General features: G+C 38.1%; 3 protein-coding genes across 4 annotated transcripts in view; 1 reads left to right on the forward strand and 2 right to left on the reverse strand.

Moving 5' to 3' along the window:
* kmt2bb (lysine (K)-specific methyltransferase 2Bb) overlaps window positions 1-24,008 on the reverse strand; it is a 386,582-nt gene that overhangs the window by 325,686 nt on the left and 36,888 nt on the right. The window contains exon 37 of one of the 2 annotated variants that reach the window (XM_088014062.1): window positions 22,514-23,929. In XM_088014062.1, the coding sequence (XP_087870188.1) occupies window positions 23,654-23,929 (276 nt within the window). In that variant the 3' untranslated portion in view covers window positions 22,514-23,653. Of the gene's footprint in view, window positions 1-21,127; window positions 23,930-24,008 lie in introns of those variants that run through there. The other variant, XM_015004673.2, reaches the window with a different exon arrangement.
* kcnj20 (potassium inwardly rectifying channel subfamily J member 20) lies at window positions 681-7,279 on the reverse strand. The gene is made up of 3 exons (XM_015004666.2): window positions 7,106-7,279; window positions 3,830-5,036; window positions 681-1,184 (listed from the first exon to the last, which is right to left on the reverse strand). Exons 1-3 carry the CDS (start codon window positions 7,277-7,279, stop codon window positions 823-825), a joined length of 1,743 nt encoding a protein of 580 aa, XP_014860152.2. The 3' UTR covers window positions 681-822.
* On the forward strand, window positions 16,116-21,207 carry igflr1 (IGF-like family receptor 1). Its single transcript, XM_015004692.2, has 8 exons — window positions 16,116-16,257; window positions 16,347-16,539; window positions 16,719-16,746; window positions 16,826-16,873; window positions 17,768-17,819; window positions 17,903-17,983; window positions 19,279-19,383; window positions 19,542-21,207. The coding sequence occupies exons 1-8, from the start codon at window positions 16,164-16,166 to the stop codon at window positions 19,868-19,870; spliced, it is 930 nt and encodes a 309-aa protein (XP_014860178.2). The 5' UTR covers window positions 16,116-16,163; the 3' UTR covers window positions 19,871-21,207.

Below are 24,008 nucleotides of genomic sequence, written 5' to 3' on the forward strand. Positions count from 1 at the left end.
ATAGTTTAGTGCACATGTTTGTTTTTAGCTGAAAATGACTCCACCCCTTTAATTAGTTTGGATGGGAGCCCATCCTTTAAAAACCAGGTGGTTGAGATGAGGGGGAGATTCTCCCTCTTCTTGTTGTGACTGATATGCTATGCTGTGAACTGAATTGAAACTGAAAAGTAAAGAAAAAATATTGAGAGCTCTAAAACTGCTGGCTCCAATCTGGTTTTTCTTTGGTCGCAAACTAACAGTACTTAATCACAAGTAATTTATTATTTAACAAGAGAGACAATGACTTTTTTCCAAAGGGTCAGGTTGATTTGGTTGGCTTTGCACCCTGCAGCTGCATTTATCTCTGAAAGTAAAATGTTTTTGTTTCTCTGAAATGTTTAAGTGTCACAAAAATGCAATATTTTTTTTTTATCTTGAAAAGTAATTTTAAAAAATCTCACCGATAAAATTGACATCCATGACTGAAAATAGTCTCTCTGCAAAGCTGATGGTTTGTTAAAGTTTGTACGTCTAGAGTCAGATTTTTTTGAATAAGTTATGAGTGGGAAGCCTTCTAACACTGTTATCACGAGCTGCATCTAAAACACACAGTACAAAAACTTGAAATAACTTGAGTTTGAAGGAATGCTCAAATGTGATTATTAGCTTCCAAAAAGACAAAGAAGGGGATGGAAACGCAGTCAGTTTGTTGATATATTTTATTCATGCTTTTGCCTTTTATTTTTCTTTTGTTACATGCCAATATTTAGTTTTTATTAATAAACGGGTCTATGCATATTTAAGGTTAGGAGGGGGATGTTAAAAGTCCTGTAAAACATGCTATCACAGCATCTGCTCAGCACTTGCTTCACTTTCATTACCTTCTGACATTCTTTCCTCCTGAATGTCACCGATGGTAAACCGAATGTTCGACGGAGACTTTTCTTTGCCTCCTTCAGCTGCTCCCTCTGCCCAAGCATCGCACTCCCTGCAGGCGGTGTGGCTTTGGACTTTGCACCCGGCCAGAACCATCAGCTGGTGTGCTTGGCTGGCGCTGCAGTTTGGAAGCGGTACCTTGTATGTGGTGTGGAACCTGCGCAGATCCACTCGAAATGAGCCTTTCTCCAGCGTCATGCAGGGTTCAAAGCGAGCACCCCACTCAATCTCTGTTTCTATGTAAGATGTTTTGGCTTGGCACATCATTCCTGTAAAAAAAAAAAAAAGAAAAAAAAGAAGTGTAATTCACATTGTGTTCCACAAGATGTCGCTATGTGTTTGCATTTCCCTGCACAGTACTTTGTGTGAACATCATGACATTTCATCCTATTACTATGATGCCATAACGCTTTACTCTTTGAATGTACAGTAAATTTGCTTAGGGATGAAAAAATTATCATTGCTTTTGCAAAGGTACCTTCCAGTTGTAATTGATTCAATCTGGTATCTAGAATTTGTATGACGAAGCTGAAAACAAGTAAAAACATAGGAGAAATTAATAATTACGGCAATGATGTCATCATCTTCACCTGGAGAAAATCTGTATGAGATAGATTGTCCCTACCTGTCCCTATCTGTCTAGATAGGGGGAGGGGTGCGGGTTTTAATGTTTGTTTGTTTTTTTTTATCTTTTTTTTTTTTCAAAATCTCTTTCTTTTTCTTATTCAATGCCACATGCTGTTTTCTTTTAATTATGTAAAGCCCTTTGAAATGCCTTGCTGCTGAAATGTGCTATTCAAATAAAATTTGATTGATTGATTGACTGATTGATTGAGAAAAGTACAAATGGGCCTACTCAAAGGACACGTACTGTTCTAGGATGTAATCAGCATTTACGTTATAAAACTTGTATTTTAAATGGAGAGATTTTATTTGTTTACATATCTTATGTAAAGAGTAGCAAGTTGCTCATGTTTTTGTTCACATTTAAGTCACTTTACTTTTGAGATACAAGTTATTTAAAATAGAAAAAAAAACTCATTTAAAAGTATGAAAGAAATTGTTACGTAAATGTGTTTCAGAAATGTTCCAAAGCATGTGACATTTGAAACTATTGTTACTGATGTTTTGTTGGAAATAATCTGGTTGGTGTCAAGCGATTTGGTCACTAATGTCTGGAATCCATCCTCATTTTTGCAGACTTTGATAAGTAATAGCTTCCAGACCCCAGATAAAGACCCCTTTGACTGCAGTCTGCTCACTCTGACAGATGTCGAACTCTCATGCAACAATAAAACTAGGAAGCAGACAGATTAAAGTGATGAAAGACTGTTTCTTATGAAAGAGATTCTTTTGTTTTTTATTGGTCACAGAGCAATTATATAAATCTGACTCAATAGTGTGGCCACAGGAGTTGTTATTTAGTTTTCATGAATGGCCCATACACTCTCTCCTCATGAGAGTTCAGGAATTTTAGTCCCAGAGCCAAACCTCAACATTTTGTGGCTCACTAGAAAAAATATGTCTGTGGGCTGAAGGAACGCAACACTGCCTGGAATATTCTCATTCAAATTGACTGTAACAATGATAAATGCCTCTCTTCACTTTTTATAACGTCGTAGTCACAATCGTGAGAGCATTTTATAAAGCCTTTATGACACACTAGCAGATAAGTGTGATGTGAAAGAGAGATGTAATGGTTTTTAGCATTTCTTTAGAATGAAAATCTTTAAAGTGTGGCATGCACATGATATATTCAGCGCTCTTTACTCTGATAGCCTTAAACAAAAATCCAGAGCAATCAAAAGGAATTGTTGATGGGAAACCATAAGAAGCCTTGTTTACATCTCAAACTAATCTGAAAAAAAAGCATCCACATGACAAAGATGGTAAAAATATAATAAAAAAAACATACATCAAATGCTTGCATCTGCAGTTGTGGATAAATTGTCAAGTTAAAACAGCAAATGATACACTTGTGAGTCCATTTACTATCTCCACCCAACTGGCACACCCATCCCTTTCACTCAGGCCCATCTGAAGTCTATAAGGTAACTTAGCACACTGTGCTCACAATGATCTCTTCAGACAAAGAGCTTCAAGCTTCCACAAAGACACCACTGGTAGGAACTGGACATTATATCATTTAATCTGCATTCAGAAGACCAAATTAGCCTTGTTGATGAAATGGGTTTTATGTGTTTAGAATGTAGTTTATTTATTTGTTCATTCACTGTTAACTTAAAAGTAGGTTGTTAACATCACCTGGAAAACTAGTTAATTAGGTCATTGTGATCTGTAATTGATTTTGTTTCATTTGTTTGTAGGTTTTCAACCTGCTCTGTGACTTCTGTAACTATCTTGACTACTCCATGTAAAGTCATGGTGGTTTTGCGCTGTCAGTTGGAAGAATCCAAAGACAAAAAGAAAAGATAAATAAAAGATGTCGCTGAGGTGAGTGGTTCCTGCGTTTGTTTGATGGGAGCAAGCCTTTTTCAAGTTTGGGCAGAAGCCGAGATGGTTTAAAGAGAGCAAAACACTTGACTGTGTGTGTGTGTGTGTGTGTGTGTGGGTGTGTGTGTGTGTGTGTGGGGGTGTGTGTGTGTGTGTGGGTGTGTGTGTGTGTGTGTGTGTGTGTGTGTGTGTGTATAAACTTTAAGAGTTTATGAAATTTTGAATTATTAGAATACCTTGGCAATAAAACAGGTGAGTCTTTATATAAGCTCTGATAGTTTGGCTTAATGACCTAAGTAAACTTTTGATTTTAATAAAATATTTTTGCAAAAGAAGATAGACATAAAACTCAAATTGTGAGAGAAATACAGAAAAAAGTTAAATTACTATGGAAAATAAATGCTGGGAATGTTAAGATTCTACTCTATCTGCCCTTCCTGTGGAGTTAACTGTTACTAACCTGTGGCCTCGACTATTCCCTCCAATATAACAATGATCTCAAACTGCTGTCGTCGGAGCTGCTCCGGGCCCAGGTCCCACAGCGGGCTGCTTGCACCAATATTATGCTGAATGACTTGAGGTTCAACCAGGAAGAGGCGGTCTGATCCAGTTTCATATCCGAGGTCAATCTCTGTCTGCTCCAGTGGTAGAAATTCCCCCTCAGCTGTCTGGCGGGACTTTATTAACTTTGCTCGAACCTTTGCATCCACCATGTGGCTCTCGCGCAGGTCTCCGAGGCGAAACATCAGGCACAGCTGGTCATCGCGGTTTGCGATGACGCAGGTGCGGCTGAAAAGAAGCGTCTCGGCTCGCTTTTTGGGACGAGATATTTTCACAAACATGCAGCCCACCATGAGGGCATCTATCATGGAGCCCACGATGCACTGCATCATGACCAGCAGCACACCCTCGTGGCAGGTGGGGGAAACAGTCCGTGAGCCATAACCAATGGTACGCTGTGTCTCCACGGAGAACAGAAGGGCCGATATGAAACCATCTATTCCCAAGTAGCAGGGATTTTGGTCTACATGCTGGTTCCGAGTTGTACCAAGAGGTTGTTCTTGACCCAACTCACCTCGAATGGATGCATTAGCATAATAAAGGCCAGCAAATAGGAACCAGGTTGTAATATAGCACATCATAAAAACAAATAGAAACCAGCGGTACTGGAGGTCCACAAAAGAGGTAAAGATATCAGAGAGAAAACGCCCCCTTTCATCAATGTGGCCGAGGTTGACTCTGCACTTTCCATCCTTGGACACGTAGCGAAGTTGCTCTCTGGTTTCTGGAGGAAGTCTGGGTGTTTGGTTGCTTTCACTTTCTATGAGTTTACTTCGAGCCTTTGCAAGCCTCTCCATTTCCCTTCCAGGGCTAGATATGTTGCTGTGTGCTGGTGAGAGTGGGCTGGTGTGGAGAGGGCTGCTGTGGGTGAAATGAAGGGGACTGGAGGAGCCCATGTTGGGGACACTGAGGGCATGACGACGGAATTGCGAGACATTGTTGGTCTCGCTCAATGAACAGCGCCGCCAGACGTTCTGCTCTTTATCTGTGACTCCAGGAGTGCAGGGAGGCAGCAAGCAAAAACTGCCTCGAATATCCGTTGTGCTCTTGTAGCGTTTCCTGGTTGGTGCAGAATCAGGAGATGCCTCTGCCACGGCGTCCTTCGTCTAAGGAAAGAAACACAGCTATTATGCTTCCTGCTGAAACTACAGCCAAGCCACAGGGTCATGGAGTGCATTTCAGTTCAACGCACCACAGTTCCTCTAACTTTTCCTTAGAAAGTTAGAGGCACTGCTATTTGGGAATAGATAGTTTCATACCGCCGTGACAGTATGCGCCGGTATGAAAAAAACAAAAAGACACCCTCTTTGTACACAACAGGGAATTATAGCAAAGCTCCAGTATTCCCTGCACATTCAGATTTACTGCAGCTTTATTGCTGTGCATGTTTTTTTTTCTCTCTCCGTTTTTTCTCTCCTTTGCCATTTTATGCATTCCTTTTTTTGGTTTCTTAGTACTTAATTTTGGCTGCAAAAATGATCTTTCTCCCACAAGAACGTTTAAGTGATTAAACTTCCTTGTGCTTGAATGTCTGCGAGCAATTGCTGTTTGAGAAAATCTTGATAAAAAGCAATTACTAGGGAAAAAGAATCCAGAAAAAAAATTGTCACAAAGTTTGACACAATTGTAAGAGTTTTTTTTTTTTTTTCCTGTCAATATTCAAAGTTTAAATTACTTTCTTCTGCAAAACAGAGATTAATATTGTGAGGGAGATTTGAGTGGTTTTCATAAAGTGTGTTTAGTAATGCCCTACACTATTTTTTCACAGAACTAACATGACAGGACAGTTGTTTGTGTCGACCATGTGAAGGTCAAGATGTCCTAAGGAAGAACCTCCCAGGAACTGAACAGGACATTCTTCCAGGCAGAGTGTTTCTTGAAGATAGTGAAATTGTTTATGTTCACTGTACTTTTAAGGATGTAGCAGAGCCTCTCTCCATAACATCCTCCCCCTGTTCTGAAGCAACACTCTTCTTTTGCCAGTAAGTGAATGAGTCTTTACAAACTCTATGGAAACAGTCTTTGATTTATTAAATATTTACACCACAAATTTTTTTTATTGTTTTCATCTCTAATTCGTAAACATGCTCTTCCAATGTAAACATTTGAGCACTAGATTTTAAGGAAATCTTGGAGCAATGCATCAGTAATGTTTCCTTTTACTTGATTAAATAAAGGACAGATACAAGCTTTTTGAAATTTTGGGGTTTTGTAATTTAACAAAATACTTGACTAAAAGGTGAAGTAAGCTGGTTCACATCTGTAAAATACATGGTTTATTTGCAGGCTACAAAATGTCAGTAGGTTCAGACAAACTGACAAGCCTGTTACGGTCACTGACCTCTAGGGGCTCTCTTCATGAAAGAGCTCTCTTGTTTTGTGTGTTTTACCTGGCTGCCACAGGTGGGATGAGTTGGGGCTCGTCAGCCACCCTACAAAAAGCAGCAAGCTGAAGATGCCAGACCCCCTTCATTTGTTTGTCCTGGGCCTTGACCTGTGATCCTGTGTGGGAACTGATTGTGTGTGGGAACTGAACTGAGCTAGCTGTGAGCATCTTTGTGAACAATTGTTCAAGACGTGTTTTTGTTCAGAGGTGGAAGCTGGTAGGGGTTCTCTGCCATTTTTGTTGTGAACTGTTTTCTCCTGTTTTTTGGTTAGTAAGGGAGTTTAGGTTTTGTATTTTCCTTTAGTCCTTCTTTAGAAAGTGGTTGTTTTATTTTATACTTATAAGGGGGTGTTTTGTTTATTATTTTGGCCTTGGAGACCCTGAAGCATTAAGCTCCCCTGTGTTTTTTTATGTCTCCTGTAGTTGTTGTTTTATCAGGACTGTAAAATAAATTATACCCATCCATCAACTGTTCGGATTACTTTTCCGTTTTATGTTCAAGCCCAGTGCCATAATTTACTTTAGAAATTTTAGGGTGAGGTTGTAACAAACCCATAAGTTCAAATCGGTGAAAGGTTAAGAGAGTTGAGATAGAGAACTTGTACACGTCTTTAATCGCTTGTGTGGTTTCATTACTTTTTGCATTACATTATTAAATATGCGGCATGTACCACAAATATGTGGATCTTGTTTAAGATATGGTAACATTCTTAAGATTAAAGCAACAGCTACACTAATTCAAGCTTCCATTTTTAATGAAACGAAAAATGGCAAAAGAATACAGCTTACATTTATCAAGTAGCTCTCACAGTGAATTTTCTCCCCTGTTGCTGTGGAATGGACCACCATGATAGACTGTGGACGACTAGCTGCGGAGGTCTGTTGTCCTTTTGTCCTGACCTGCGTCGATCCACAGCACTCTGTGGTCTCCACATTGCTGTCTTCTCTTGCTCCAGGATGCATCACAGAAACCGGAGGAAAATAAACACCAGCAGCAAAGTATGATTACGATGACATCGTCAAAGTTCTTTGCTCGATGAAAGAACAGCAATACAATTAGTCTCCAGCATCCAGAAACAATGCCAGCATCTACATCTGAGCTTCTTAAAAGTGACCTAAACACAAGTTTAGCAATTATAAATCCCATCTGAGATGAACTGACCTTTCAGTCCGCGTGCCTATAGTGGCAATGAGCCGCTAACAGTTGGAGGAAAGGCTTTACCTTCTCCAGCTAGAGTTAAGCTCCCGCTTTATGCTGCCTCAGCAGTACTCTCACTGTATCGCTCAGAGTAGATCATCTACCCTTCGATTATACAACATCTATGCAGGACAGGCCTGTGGTTATTGAACTGGCAGCTGTAAGAACAACTTAACTTTAAACAAGTAAATTGGGGCAATTTCTCAATATGTTCTTGCCTGGGAGACAACAGGCCAGCATAGTGACGTCCTAAACAACCAAGTTCTATGCACAGTCGCACCACCACATGCCTAAAGTACACACTGTTACTATCCAGTGACCCCCACCTTCGTGCAGTAAAACAGGCCTAAAAGGATTTTATTACACGCCTTTCCCAAAGCTACAACCTTGCCTCTTAAGCTGTCTTTTGGTCATAAACGCTCTTCTCAGTATGTACAACCATGTTCTCTTTACTCGGACAAGCCATGTGTTTTCACACACAGATGAGCAAAGTTAATACTTATGAACATGCCTTTTGTATCATTTAATATGATAATGATGTAATAGCGTATATTTGCGATGGAAATGTTGGTCAGAGGGGGCGCCGTGTCATTGCAGGGGGGGCGCGGGAAGCCCTCTGGATGAAAAAACTATACAAAACATGAACACTGTATGCGCTGGGTTTTTACCTTAGAATGGCCAACTCTCTGTTATTCCTATGTCAATTTGATACAGTAGGGTCTTCCACACTTCCCATATTTGTGTCCTCTGTCACTTTTATCAGCAGTTAAAACTGTTTAATCCGTTGTTAACATGTTGTAACCTGTTTTTCCGAGCCGCCTTTAAACGCAACATGAGCGCTACGCCGCTCGCGCTGGGTTTCCACCTGTGAAGAGGACCTGCTGCTGCTGTGCGGAGCTACGTAGGTTTGTGTTAGCAAACCAGCAAAACGCCAAGAACTTTTCACAGTTTTTCCCTCCAAACTAACCGACTGAGTTGAGTAAAGCTGTTGGATGCAGGTAATGTTAGCTAAAAGATGACTAGCTAATATCAATACAGAACCTTAAGCTTAACAAGTACCTTGTAGGCTACCGATGTTGGTGTCTATTTTCAGCTATGTACATTCATTTTGCCCCCAAAAAAGTCGATGCCCCCCCCCTTCACACGCGTTGTTTCAACCAGACAGCCATTTGTAATCCGTAGGGTGGTCGCAAAAAATGTTTGGAAACCACTGGGAGGGCGCAGAAGAAAAAGTTTGGGAACCACTGGTCTAATGTATTCCTGGTCACATGCAACACAGTCTAATTTGCTACATGCTAATACTGTGGACAGGTCAGTCTCTTCCCACGTCAATTTGTTGAATTGTATTACAAAAGTGTTATTTGTATTGCAACAAACCTACTGATAGTAGAAGACCTTGAAGATACTACAGTGATCTTGTCTCAGCTCCAAGAAAATTATGTTAATGAAAACAACTGCAGTGATTCTTGAGAATAGGGACAAAACAGGTCCTATGGATAAAGCATGAAATTTGAATAAAATATACACAAAATATATTTTTTTTCAAATATCTAACTAAACTAACCTGGGTCATGTGAGCACAACAATGTATATTTTTCTTTTTTTTGCTGAATATTTTTTTATTTTAAACATTGTAGTCGGTGGATGATGCCTGTAAAAGCCCTTGTCCAGGAGCAGAACTCAATACATTCTTATAGTTTAAAACAATTAAAGAAATACTAAAATTATATATTATGACAATTAAGTATAAGTAGTCATATAAATAATTATAAAAGTATCGATAAATTGAATTAAAAATAACTTTTAGATATTTTCCAACTCCGTTGAAATTTGTCCTTAGTTTTTGTCAACACCGTCAGAAATGAAAAGAATGTAAAAAAATCAGGCATTATTGGGGGGCACCAGAACTTCTGAGGACCCCATGACGTTGTCTTTTCTCTTCCTTTGCTAGGAGGGCTAGTTAGCTCCGGTTAGCTTAAGTTATTCTTTAGTTTTTTTCTTCTGTTTTATTCCTAAGTTGTTTGTCACAACCATGATGTGTCAACTCCATAACTGACAATTTACAAAACTTTGATGAAATTTTGCGAAATAAAAGCTTAATTTTGGTATAATGTAAAGATTTCATGGACCTGACGAGCTACAATATGGCCTCCTTCAGAATAACATCATATAAATTGAGGTAGTTTGGCATTTCGTCAACTCCGTCAGATGTCAACTCCGTCAGAGTTTTTCTGACTCTTTCAGTGAAATTGTCAAATCTCACTTAATTGTGCAACTAATTCATTTTAATGTATTTTACATGAATTGCATTACTTCACATGTACCAAGTTTTTCATTTTACTCACTAGTTTGTCACCACCTTCAGTTCTGTGTCAACTCCGTCATGCACTGTCAACTCCATCAGATGGACTTTTTTTTGTTTTTTGTTTTAAATAATATTTATTTTATTTCTTGAGAAGCATTTGTCTGTAAATTGAGTAAAAATATCACTAATGGGGTATTTTAAAAATCATTTTAGATTTATTTTTGTCAGATGGTGATGACAAAGTTTTGGGTCAGGTCGATTAAAAATGTAATTTTTTTTTTAAAATTCGCAACTGGGAGCCTGTACCTTAGCATCTTCATATTTTCTAAACATTATTTGTCATATTTGCATACATAAGGTTGAGAAATAATAAAAAAAAATATGGAAAAATTAAAACCCATTTTGTCCCTATTCTCAAGAATCACAAGATCACAAACTGTTATCCAGTCAACAACTGTGTGAATAAAAAAAAATGTCTGAAACGCCGTAAGACTTCATAAACAAAATGGCATCACACAAACCAAACGGTGTATGGCTAGGATCAGTTTATACACTGTTAATGACCAGTGAATGACAAATGTATGTTTAGAACAAGTGATCCCAAAGGAACCAATTCTGGCAATATAATAAACTAGTTCAACTTAATGTTATGCACATTACAGTGTTTTGTTAATCGTTGAAGGATTTAACATTAAAAAAAGAAGAAGAAATGATTGTCCTTTTTCCTGCTGAATCGGCTGGTCAAGCACAACATTTCCAGTTAACAGCAGCTTGGTTTTTCCCAGTATAAGGTGACTTTATTACAGTGGATCTCAACACAAGGTCAGACTAACCACCTTGGGGGGTTTTCCCAGCAGAAACTCACTACAGTGTTATTAGTTAAACTTTTTCAAGCCATGTTTATATTACATCCTTCTTTTCAGGAATCTAAGTCCAATACAAAAATAAACAGAACCGTTCACCAGTTAGTCAGTAAAATGTCACTTATGAAGCACTTTTCACAGAAAAGCTCAGCGAGTGCTTCATAAAGTAGGAGCATAAAACAAAGTAAACAAGGAAATAAATCATTTTAACGATACAGATAATGAAAAACATATTAAATGTTTAACACGTTTGTCTTCAGCTACTTTGTGAATGAGTCAAGACTACCAAGATGTCAAAACAAAGAAAAATAGTCATATTAGAACCAGACTTTTTAGACAATGAATTTATAACTCTAAATATTGATCCTGGGCAATTATGTATGTTACTTTTTTTTTCTTTTAGATTTGCCAGAAAAAAAAAATCTGTAAGATTTCACCTCCAAAGATGTGCCTACTATTGTGGGTGAGTCAAGCCAAGGTCGAGCAGTGTTTAGCCAATAAAATGGGGCTTCTTTGATCACATGACAAAGGGTTAGCTGGCGCAGCTGTGCATCTTTGGTCCAGTCCAATGCAGTGGTATCGTGTGATCGAAGGAGCTAAAGGTTTGTCTTGATCGATTTGGCTGAAGGTTATTACATTTTATGTAAAATGTCGCCTTTTTTAACCTTGACTTAACTGTTAATAGGCTTTAACTTGTTTTATCTTTTCATTTCAACCTCTTTTTTTTATCATTTTGACTTTAAACACTGCAACAACAAAAAAAAAACTCCTCTGTTTTTTCTCCATATGTGACAACATGAATAACAGACAACAAAGTCGTTGTTGTGGCTTTGCCATCACAAAGATCTCAGTTTCACACAAAAAAAATGAGTAAATAACTGAAACCTGACTAATTAAACTAATTCTGTCAGGACGAGTGTAATGGTTTAAATAAAAATCAAAATGTCAGCAAACCAATATCAAAAGCTTGTGGATCCAAAATGCTTGACCCTGACATACATATTAAAAATGCTAATATTATAGTACACTGTAAAAAAAAAAAAAAAAAAAAAAAAAAAACGGCCTTAATTTACGGTAAAAAACTGGCAGCTGTGGTTGCAAGAATTTTACCGTATAATGATGCTAAAATTCTGGCAACCAAAACTGCCAGTATTTTACCGTATTTTTAAAATGCTGTATTTTACCGTTTTTTAAGAATATGGTAAAATTCTGGCAACCAAAACTGCCAGCATTTTACCGTATTTCCCAATATATGGTAAAATACCGTATTTCTTAAAATATGGTAAAATAAAAAATTTAAATGTGGTTTTGCCGTAGTAAATACGGTCATACTGCCTGAGGCATAATATACGGCCAGACTGTATGATACATTGACATTTTATTTTATAAAAAAATCATAAAACTTTATGGTAAATTACCAGTCGCTGTTCTTACCAGAATTTTACCATAAAAATTACAGTACAACACACAAGGAAGTGTAACTTGTCAGCATTTCTATACAGAAAGTTATAAAGAAAATAAATCCAAATTAAACAAAAATACAAATTACGAGTAATCCACTTAAAGAAGCAATTTCTATTGAAAAATTCAGTTTAAAAACAGAACAGATTCTATTTTCTGTCCAGTTTCCTCATGGTATTACTGAGATCTGGAAAACAAAACAACAACAAAAAAAACAGCATGTGTCCACATAAGAGATAACCTATTGTAGAAGAAAAACCAGTGATAGAAGGATTCTTGCTCTGGGTTGAGAGTAACAAGTCACTGAGTTCAGACTTTGCTCAGGATGGTTGTAGTCTTCCCAGTCACAGGTTGAAATTGAGACTCACATGTTGTCAATCGGGTGTTTCCTCTCTGCTGGAAAACAAACAAAACAAAAGTTAAAAAGATGCACTACATGAACATCATGTAAATACACCATTCGCTTAAATGTTTGTTTCACCTTAGTTGACTTACATATGGAGACTGATACTTCAACCAGGCAGTGTGATAATTTCTGACTGAAAATTTAGTAGTTCTTAAACCTTTGTTTGTTGTTGACAGGTGTGATCCTCTCTGCAACCAGACAAAATACACAAACAAAAAACATAAATAAAAACAAGACTTGTTGTTTCAGGGAATTTTCTGTCTTCATCCTTCCGTCCTTTCTTTTGGGAGAAACATTTTTCTCTTTACAATTTTTTACTTTTTGACCAGTAATTCGGGATATATGACACAAGAACAAGAACTCAATGCTTCTGCGAGTCAAGCAGAAAAAATCCCCAAAAATTCAAAAACAAAGGGTTGACAAATTAAAAAAGTGAACAGCCTTTATTTAGTGTGTATATCACCATCAATTGTTTAGACTTGAGCTTTATATCTTGTTATAATTCCTTGTTCATGATGAGTCATTTCCTCATGAAAACATGTTTGCGACAACCTCGGATCTCCATGGCAACCATTCGGTAATGTTTCAATGCTTCCTCATGCAACGCGCCACCCATTTATACAAAGCTCCATCTTGAAACAGCAAGATGGAGCTCATGGCCTACTAGGCCATGAACTCAGTTATAAAATACCAGGCCTTGCCAGTAGGGGGCAAATGAAACTGAATTATAAACACCAAATAATGTGGAAAAACATTGCACAAATCAGGACATGAAATAAAGGCAAGTATTTCTATGGATGTTTTGATGGTGCCTGGAGCCGTTTGTTCTGTGTTGTCTGGATTTCAATCCACAGATATGTTGCATTTTATGAATGAAATGTACACGTCGATCAAGGTTTTTATTGTTTGGCAAGAGCACCTTTGGTTATTTCTTCTTTTTGCAAATGTATGTCCCCAAACAGAAAGAACCCTTGTAACATATTAAACAATTTTATGTCCAAATTTTAATACACAAATAGACTTTAAAAGTTACAAACATAACTGTCTTAGGCAATTTATGAAATAGATACTCACCATTTATCTGAGTGTCATGAAGCCCAATAAGTTGTCTTCAACCATTTATGTAAGTTATAATTCCTGCAAGCTAACAGAAACAAAGCTGTAAATGCGTACACTTTTCATACAGGTAAACAAATAGTTTTAAGACAATTTATGCTATGTTAGTTTTTCTCAGTCACTTTTGGTGCATTTCTCAAGTCATTGTTGGCATTTACCAAACAGTATGTGCATTTCTCAAAATAATTTGTAGAAACAGCAAAAAATAGCATTTGTTTGCTTGAAAAATCCTTAATTCAGCTCTCAAAATTCTGTGAGTTAACATATCAGTGACTCAAAATAATAAGTTATAGTTTCTCTATGTATAGATAATACAGTCAAATTGATTAGTCATGGGAAGAGACTACAAAATTCACATTTATGCTTTTGCTGTAATTTTTTGATGGACCATGCCATGGTGATTCAGAAAGAAAAAGACAAATGGAGAGTACCAAAAAAAAGTAGAAAAGGAAGCACAGGACAATCTCCTCATGGAAAACTGTACAGTGCTGTAGAAATTACATAATTACATTACATTTTAATTTCCATCGTCATGCTGACAAAGGTTCCTCAGTGGGGTTAAGGAATGAACAGTAGGGTGGGAGGACCTCCATCAGCATCGTGTTGTGCGTTGCAGCCATATCCTGATGTTGGACTGATGGAAACTGGCAGATGTCCTCAGCCTCTTCTGACTCTTCTTCTGCTTTCCTCCCAACTATTTCCTCCTCAGTCTCACTCCTCTTCTTCTCTCTGGCTGTTCACTCTGTCCAGATACTTGTTCATCAGTTCTCAGAAATGTAACATTGTGTTGTGTTCTGACTATATAGAGCATATTGTTGCCAACTGATGGTTCACAAGATGCACCTTCAATCTGCTTCAGAAAACTGGTTGATCGTTGGTTGAGCTAATGGTTCATACATTGACCTGTTAGAGAAACTCAGGACTCACTTGGGAGCAATTTACCAATTCAGGACAGATTTAGAAAAAAATCAAATATAAATTAATTAAAATATGATTGACATTATGACAACTTTAAGACTTATGCATGTTAAGACTTACACAATGAACTTATGCTGTTTTGGAAGTTGAGAATTCAACACAGACACGTTTAACATATTTTGATCAACATGATTAAAGCAAATTAGAACGGGGGAAAAGCAGAGAAGTGTACATAATCAGTTACATGATGTGAAAGCAAAACTTGCAAAAGGAATGAGCAACTCATTTTTTTATGTGCAGAAGTGACAGTAATTTGAAGATTGAACAGGTAGTTTTAAGAATTTCAAATCTGTTCTGAGAAATGCACCCAAACTGAGAAAAACTGTAAAATATTAATATTTAAATTTCCTCATCTTAAAACCCTTCAACTGTCATGGACCCAGTGATTTTAATGCAAGTATTTTGGGGGTGAGAGTCAAGAGGTCAAAGGAAAATATTAAATATTAGCTCTGATGCCAAGCTTTATACTTTCAAGTATTACCACAATATTGAAACAAAAGCTAAGGTGTTCTTCACCGATTTAACTTGCATGCATGAACATTTCACACTCAAAGTAATTCAAATTAATTACTGAATCAAACTTGAAAAAGTAGTTTCTACCATTAACAATAACTTTAAGCACATGCAGTCTAAAGTAGACCAGAAATATAAATACATCTATGCAGTCGTTCCTACAGAAACATTAATGAAAGTGTTGCGTTTGGGAAAATTGAATGTTCCATATTGCAGAAATGTCTAGCTGCAGTGTATGTACATAAACAGCATGGCTCAGAAATTACACATTTCCTTCCTGCTAGTTAGCAGCCTTAGCTAGAGCACTGTGACTTTACTGTGTTGAGTTCAGGACACCACAGTATCCTGAGCCACGCTCAACTACAGGAACAGAGTTCATAAAATAATCTTGCTGCTGATGCTGAAAGATCAAGCAGCAATACAAACTAGATAATTATTTGTTTACATGACAAATAACAGTCTCCATTTACTGTAAACCTTGCTATTTATGACAATAACAAAATGAAAACTGTCTAGACTATTCTCTACTAATAGCACAATATTTAAAACCAAGTGTGGGATTTGTGAAACTTCAATGAAGGGCGACTTCACAATTTTTATGCTTTTGGATAACACTAGAATTGTTCTTGAATCTTACCGTATTTTTTTACTGTATTTTTTTACCGTAAAAAAAATACTGTTTTGACGGTAAAAAACAGTATTTACGTTTTTTTACCGTAAATACTGACTTTTTTTTTTTACAGTGTAGTATTATTCTTCCTTTTAGCAAATATAAATAATTTTGGTTGTCTTGACTGACCTAAAATAAGAATTTAATAATAAACAGTCGGGGAAAAGGGTGTCTTATTTCTATGGTGTCTGACACCTCACGGTTGAGGGTTCTTTATGTGAATAAAAAAAGGCGTGGCCAATTATCCGACAGAATGGAAGAGTTCTACAAGTTACCATATGCTCCGCCTTCGACTATAAAGGATTACGTTTCATCATCACGCATCATGTGAAACAGAATGGAGAAGATGCGGTACTCAAACAACTGCAAAAATCTAACTACCTTCTGGGACGAATCAACGAATCGTTGTGAGCCGTGTGAAAAAGAAGCTGGTATGCATATATTATATTATATTATATTATATTATATTATATTATATTATATTATATTATATTATATTATATTATATTATATTATGCAGGATCTGAAGTTCAACCTAATTGTGGACGCGACGATGAGAATGGGTATCACTCGGACACTCACAAGAAATGCAACCCCAACACTTTTAACGACGGCAGCCAGTATTACTGTCAAGAATGTTCTGCGTGTCCTCCTGGCACTCTTGTGGTGAAAAACTGCACTTTAGTATCCGACACTATTTGTCAGGAAATAAGGTAAGAAAACTACGATCCGCAGAGCTATTTATCAGGAAAACTGCATCTTCTTTGCATTTTTGTGTTTGGATTACAATCATCTGTTTTCAACGAAGTGGATTTTTCGGTGTGAAACTTGCCGCAGAGTAAATAAAAGCTTTTTTTTTTTTTTGTCTTCCTCTGCTTCTGCATTACTGAAGAAATGAGTCGACAACAACCGCCCTCCCTGTAAGTCCCGTTATCTTTGCTTCAGTTTAACTTACTTTATCTCTATCGTGCATCGCATCAACTTTTGCTTCTTCCTTAGAAATCTACAACCACCCATGCAGCAACATCATTCAGCACTGCGGCAACGGTAATTTTTCCGATCGTCACTTTATCTGCAGCTTATTTTAGTTTGTGCAGGAAATAAGTAGGAAATATGCCCACATGTTTGAAAAAAAAAAAAAAAAATCCCCAGCGACGTGACTGTTTGTGGTGAAGTTTTATTTAGGTTTCCATGCAATGTGTTACTTTTACGCATCTTTCTGCGTAAGATATAATGATGTAATACAAAATGTTGACATTTAAAGCAGCAGATTAATTTCCTTTTAGGATATTAGAATGAAATAGAGAAAACATTCGCTCAAAACGTTTTATGGTATATCCTGCGCATTCAATTTTAAATCAAAACTTGAAGGAAAACTTGTTTTTATATATATATATCCACAAAAACGGAGCGAAAACCAGCCCAATGTTTTTTGTTGATCAACCCAAACAATAGAGTCATTGCTGTTGCTTCACGTGTTGCACGAAGTTGCCCGACTTTTTGAATCTGTAAATTAGAAACGGGGTTTTTGAAATCACCCTGTAAGGTTATGATCCAGCTAAGAAACAGGAAAAAGGGAAGTTTAACTCTTGAACATTTAATGACTTCCCCCCCCCCCCGCTTTAATCTGCTTTTTAATCAGCTTCGCCTTTTAAGGAATGGGAAAAGCTTCGCGTCGCTTCTCAGGAATGAACTGTAAATTAGAACCACCTTTTTTGACTCCGGTGCAAAAACAGGCAGGAATGGAGGAGCACATGCTGTTTAGTCTGAATTCCCCCTTTCAGTAGACGACGCACGACAAACGGTCATTACTGTCGGATGTTCTGGTTTTCTATCTATTTATGACAACTACGAAATTATGACGCATCTGCCTTGTGGGAATATAAATTAGCAATGGTTATTTTGGTGATATTGAGAACTTCTCTTTCCCCTTTTTCTCAGACTCATGCATACATAACAACTGCCTCATCGAGTTCGCAGCATGCAGCTCCGTGTAAGTGACATAAACTAGAGTCTCCAAATCCCATTTTCTGTTGCCAAAATGTGACTTTAAATTCTCTCTGTTCTTCTTTCAAGGGACTGTACCAATAATAGTGATAATTCTTATCATCTGTCTGGTTGCTGCTCTTTGTGCTTTGATGATGAAAAAACGAAGAGGTATGCAAATGCGAGTTACTAACTTTCTTCATGGATATTCGTGGATATTTGGGTTTTTGATGATTTTTGACTTCTTTAAACCGGTCTTCCCGGTTAAAAAAAAAAAAAAAAGTGGATCGAAAATCCACCTTTTTTGATCCAAAAATCACATGCACAGGGTTCATGATGGACATCTGGGCAAATCTTCCTTTTCTAGTTGAAGCTCAGTTGGATTTTTGCGGAAACGCAAGCCTCAGGCTGCGTGCATGAGTGCTTGTTTTTGGCTGAAACCACGCATTTAATTCAGGAAGCCCCTTCTAATATATCAACATTTCGTTGCTTGAATGAAACTTTCAGCTTCCCATGTGAGCAAACCCTTTTGGTAAAGGTAAAATGGGAACTGAATTACCACATTGTCTTCTCCAGAAACAATCGTCTTGTTAGATGGAAAGAGATTAATGACGCATTCTCAACTATTACAAGGCAGCATGTTTCCAGAAATCTCCCAGTGTTTAACAACTGAACGCCACTGTTCCAACTAACTGCAGCGCTGAAGTTTTTTAATTGTTACCAGAATGAAATAAACGACAGTAAAAAAAAAAAAAAAAGGAATGAAAATGGCTACTCAAGCTTTTAACCCTAATAATTACACTCATAACTTCATTATAGCTTACAGTGAGACGCACTGTAGCTGTGTCTTGTCTGACCGCTCTGCTGAGCTCATGTCGGTGCCCTTCACGACATCTGAAGCATCATGCGAGTCACTGGTGTTGCATATCAGCGTTTCGATAAACTGCAGAACTTTGTCAGGGTTGAAAGCGCTTGAGCCTTGGACCATCGACTGTCCTCTTCAGTGCTTCCTAAAATGCTGCCTGGAGGTACGTTTTATAGTCAGACAAGACAAAGATTGAGCTATTTGGCCACAATTATTTTTCAGGCTTTCAAACATAGGAACACTGACCCAGAGGTCATGCATGACAGCGGCAGTATCATGCTGAGGGTTGGTTTTGCTGCCAGTAGCGCTGGTGCATTGCACAAAGTGATTAGAATAATGATTTTTTTTCTTTTCTAAAGAATATGAGTATTTACGAGCAACTATGACTGTTTGTTGGTTGCTGGTTTTTGACAGCTACAACAAAAAAAAACGCTGAATGATGGTGAATTAGATAAAAGCCTGAAAATGATGTAAATTCACGTCCGTGATGAGCAGATATGAACTTCTGCTCGGAAACGTTGGTTTTGTAAACCGCCTTAGTTAAAATCCAGTATTGCAAAAGAAAAAAAATAACCGCCACGTCTCTTCTTGCTTTTCACAGGTGTGTGCAAAAAAGTGTTCTACAAGAGAAGGACGTCGTATCAGAATGAAGGATTTTCCCCCATCCAAGCAGAGAGAAACAGCGAAGTGCTGTGTGACATGCTAAGTGAGTGAAAATGTCTCCGGGTGCGTTACACGAAGCCAACCGAGTTACAATCGAGCACATGGACGGTCTTTTACGCACACCAACACAACAAGAGAGAACATACCATAGTAATAGTTTGCCAATACCTTCTGTGTTTTTTTTTTTTCTTTTCTTTGTAGATGCTGATATCCTGTCAGCCCCTTTGCACAAAGTTCTGGATGATCTCGATGTTTTGGAGGAGTTGGTGATTCTGCTGGACCCAGACACGCAGGGCATAAAGAGCACGAAGCATCTGGCGTCTCACTGCTCCTTCCCTTCCACCTGGATCACCTACACTTACTCCATGAAGGACACTAAAAGTCCCCTGAAAGCTGTGTTGGAGGGGGTCACCAGCAAGCAGCCTGACTGGACGGTGGGCCACCTGGCCAAGCTGCTCAGACAAATGAATCGCAACGATGCCATCAGCGTTCTGGCAAAACTCAGGCCTACTCCAAAAAGCTTCACATGAGTGACATATCCTTTTTTTTCTTTCTAATCACAGAGTCGACGATGTTTTTTTTTTAAAAAACGAACGGTGCATGGCCTCAAACTTGAGTTACTTTGACAAGAACAGCTCCCACCCATCTGCGTCATATATGCTAATGGGATGTCGAAAAGTCCAGACTAAATTCTAGAGAAGTCCATCCGCCTTTTGGCGGGGTTAAAGTTGCTGCAAGTGCAGAGGAATTCATCATTCCTTGGGAATGACACCACCACCCCCCTCCAAAAAAAAGAAAAGAGAACAACCTTGAATGGTCTTTTTGTGCAGCAGCAGAATCTCATCATAATGTGTATTTTTTAAATCCAACTTTTTATTTGAGCTCACGGTCAGTGGAGGACATTTTTTAAAGAGAAGTCTTTACTTTTTAAGTTGTAGTAAGTTGTAGTAGTAACCCAGGAAGTGGCATACAAATGTGAGGCAGCAAAGAGGCCCCCTTCTCTCGCTTTCAACTCTGAGAGAACCGCACTGTTTATGCAGGGATGGTGTGTTCCTTGTAAATGAGGGCATAAGTACAGGGAAATGTACTCAGACACAGACACAGTCAAAACAGTCACTAAAACAACTGGAACTATGCTATATTAGGAACTGAGGAAATCTTGAGACCACACAGATCGGCAGGATGTTAAGACAGATGATGAAGCAAAACAACTTTGAAGTTTCCCGCTGGAGAACTCCCACTAAAGAGTCCACGCCACATTTAGGAGCATATCTACGTTTCGTCCAGTTGTTAGCTGGGGCTAACGTTTCTGTCCTACCATTTCAAATGTAAATGTGGAGTTTGTCGGACATTGGTTAGACTAATTGGGCCACTTTTTTTTTTTTTCCTAGCAACAAACATTTGGAAGTAATATGAAAAAGGATGAACATCACCGTACTTAACACCCACTGTTAAGTACAGTGCAGGTTCTGTGATGGTGTGGGCCTTTTTCTCTTCCAAAGGCCCTGGGAGCCTTGTTGGAGCCCCCGTTTTCAGTGTTCATTGGGAGAGCGTTGCCATTTTCAGTGAGATTATATCTGTGCAATAAAACATGATTTTAAGGCGTATTAATGAAGGTTTACGACAATACCTCCCAAAATGTTGAAGGATTTCTGAAATTGTTTTTTTTTTTTACCTTTGTATTTTCATACATTTATGCTTGACTGTTATTTTTGTACTGAGAATCTTTTCATACCGAGAGGCACATGTAAAGTGTTTTTTTATATATAAAAAAAAGTAAAACAATGTACCATTTTCACTCTATTACCTTTATGTTTTTGCAGCATCATACGGACTTGTTACAATAAACAATTAAAATATGTTCAAACATCTTAACATCTTTATTAAGCAAGTAACATTATAAATAAAAAAAGTGCATAGAAAATTAAACAGGTTTAGAAATGTATATACAAATATTTACAAACTCAGGGTTTATTTGTACATGGTAACAAAGACGTAAATTTAAAGAGGACATTTTTTTCCATTTGTCTTTTACACTTTAAAATAACCCTATTTTATATATTTATTATATATATGTATATTTATATATATATATATAGGTGTGTATATATAACATACAGCTTTCTTAACAGATCCTGGGAGAGATGGTCATAACTTCTGCATTTAACTAGTGCTTCTGCAGCCTTCATTCCATGCACACAGAAAAAGAAGAAAAAAAAAGAAAAAATATATACACACACACACAAACACACGCACATACGAGATTATTAAAATCAAGCTTTTTTAGTTTTTAAATCAAAGTCTCTTTTTGCATCAGTATTCCCAAACATCTGTTTAAGCAGCTGAGGTAGAAATCCTTGCAAGGAGTTAGGACTGACTCTGCACATCTGGGGCTCCCACCCAGCATCCCGTCATGCGAATGAGAACGTGAGAAAACATGATGGAAATCTGCTCCTCTGAGACTCTAAAACAGAAAAGGTGGGGAAAGAACAATGGGTTTCCAACAGGCAAACAGTGCTCACTCTGGCTGATGCTAAGATAGGCAGTATTCTACGATAAAAAAATAAAATGAATAAAAATGCTTCTTTTTAAAAAAGAAAAAAAAAGAAAAGAAAAGCTGTTTCAGGAAGTCATAAAAGGCCTAAATGGATGACACAACTGCCTGAAATGAAAATTCAAGTAAGTAAATGAAACAAAGGACATCTGTAAACAAACAAAACAAAACAAAAAAAATATACAAAAGAGGGAGAACTCTATCGGTACACTCGACCGCCACTGCTTTATACACAGCACAACCTTTCACCATTAAAAACACAAATCAAAACGTGAATAAATACGATTAACAAGCGGAACAGCGTGATTTTGTTTTAGCCTAGTCATTAACAGCACTGAAAACTTACAACATTGAACAATTTTTTTTTTCTTTTTCAATTTTAAAGGTGCCGAATGCTCCCGCCTTCCCCTCCCCCCCAAAACCCCTCCCCCATCAGCTCCGCGCCGACCGACTGACCGGAGCCGAACGCACGCGCTCAGTAGCAATGCTTTCATCCCCAGTGCTCTCCTCGACTTCTAGACAAACTGTAGCAGGTCTCAGAAAGAGGAAGGTGATGTTTTGATGGTGATGTTTATTCGTGTGCAAGCGCCGGGCTGCCAAGTCTTTATTGCAGTAGGACCAAAAAAAAAAAAAAAAAAAAAAATCGAGCATCAGATAAAGAATAAAAGAGAATAAAATATATACTTTAAAAAAAAGTTCTTCCCTCCACAAATCTTCGCTTTTGGCTTCGGTAGTGTTTGCTACATATGCAGAGCAAATTTGCCGCCTTTTTGAGACGCGCCTTTTGTCTTTATATTTATGACACTATTATCACCAGCACATTACGACATCCGATTTAAAACTGAACACTGGATGAGAGTGGATGGAGACGAGCTGATGATTGACGATGATCAGAAAATCTCGGCACACAAGTGATTTTTAGGAGTAATGCTTGAGTGCATAAGTTTAACGTTCGTGATCTCAGCAGGGAAAGTAAAATATACAGCTAAACAATTCCTGATTCTCAAGACATTTTAGTCCAACTAAAGAAAAAGAAAGCTTTCAAAGCTTTAGCACCATGGTTGTTTAGTTATAAACAAAATTTACATCTAAAAAAAAAAAAAAAAGAAAGAAAGAAAAGTGTTGATTGTAAGTCCATTAAAACACATAAATACAAGATTGGGTGAATGTATGGCTCAAGAAAACAGACATCACCACTGCACAGATGGGGATATAACGCACCCACCACCAAAAAACAAAAAAAAAAAAACTGAATGGAGCAATGGTGAACATGCGAGTACGACTGGATGATGAATCCCAAAACTCATCAGGAACCAAAATGTAGCCATTGACAGATTTTCAGCAATGCTTCAAACACATAAGGCTTGGTGAGTGTTGGCATCCTCCATTTAAAATGGAGAAACTCGCCGTCTTTGTTTCTGCTTCTAACGTCGAGCTATAAATATCAAAAAACGCTTCCTTGCCAACTGCTGCAGCAGTCGAACATGTGGAGGTTCCTCACCCGAATAAAATAATCCAAATAACAAAAGAAAGCATACTGTGGAAAAGTGAGTCAGGAGACGTCCCAAAAGTTGGATTTTCCTTACTTTCCAAGACACATTAAATCCCGGAATTTATTCCTGACCAGCCACGTGTATCCGGTCAGTGTCATAGTGGTTTATCCTCGTTCCAGGCTGTGCAGACCGCTGCTCGCCACCTTAATTTTAAGGCCTACTTAGTGACCAAAGATCCTCAACTCTCTCGACATCCCGCCGAGTCGTCAGTTGAGGAAGCGCCGGCATCGCCGGGCCCCGCAGTTGCAGTTGAGCTTGTTGCTGGCGTCCTCGATGGGGAACTTGTAGTCGTAGGTGAGTTCCTCGCCCCGGTAGATTTTTCGGAGTGCGAAGATGACGATGTGCTTCCGGCCCTCCACGTTGATCACGCGCGAGTAGCAGTTGGGTTCGCAGGAGTGGTTGATGAACCTGGCCGCGTTGCCGTGCATGGTCGCGTCCACCACGTCGAAGTCGTCGATGCGGAACATGTAGCAGCCGATGCCCTGGATGGGGAGAACACGGCACACGGCGCTGTAGACGGCCCGTCACCTGATCAGCCTGAAGCCGAAGCTGGTCAAAAAA

This window comes from Poecilia mexicana, unplaced genomic scaffold (genome assembly GCF_051168715.1).
Source record: "Poecilia mexicana isolate PSO_F unplaced genomic scaffold, ASM5116871v1 scaffold_16, whole genome shotgun sequence".
In the NCBI taxonomy this organism is placed as follows: Eukaryota; Metazoa; Chordata; class Actinopteri; order Cyprinodontiformes; family Poeciliidae; genus Poecilia; species Poecilia mexicana.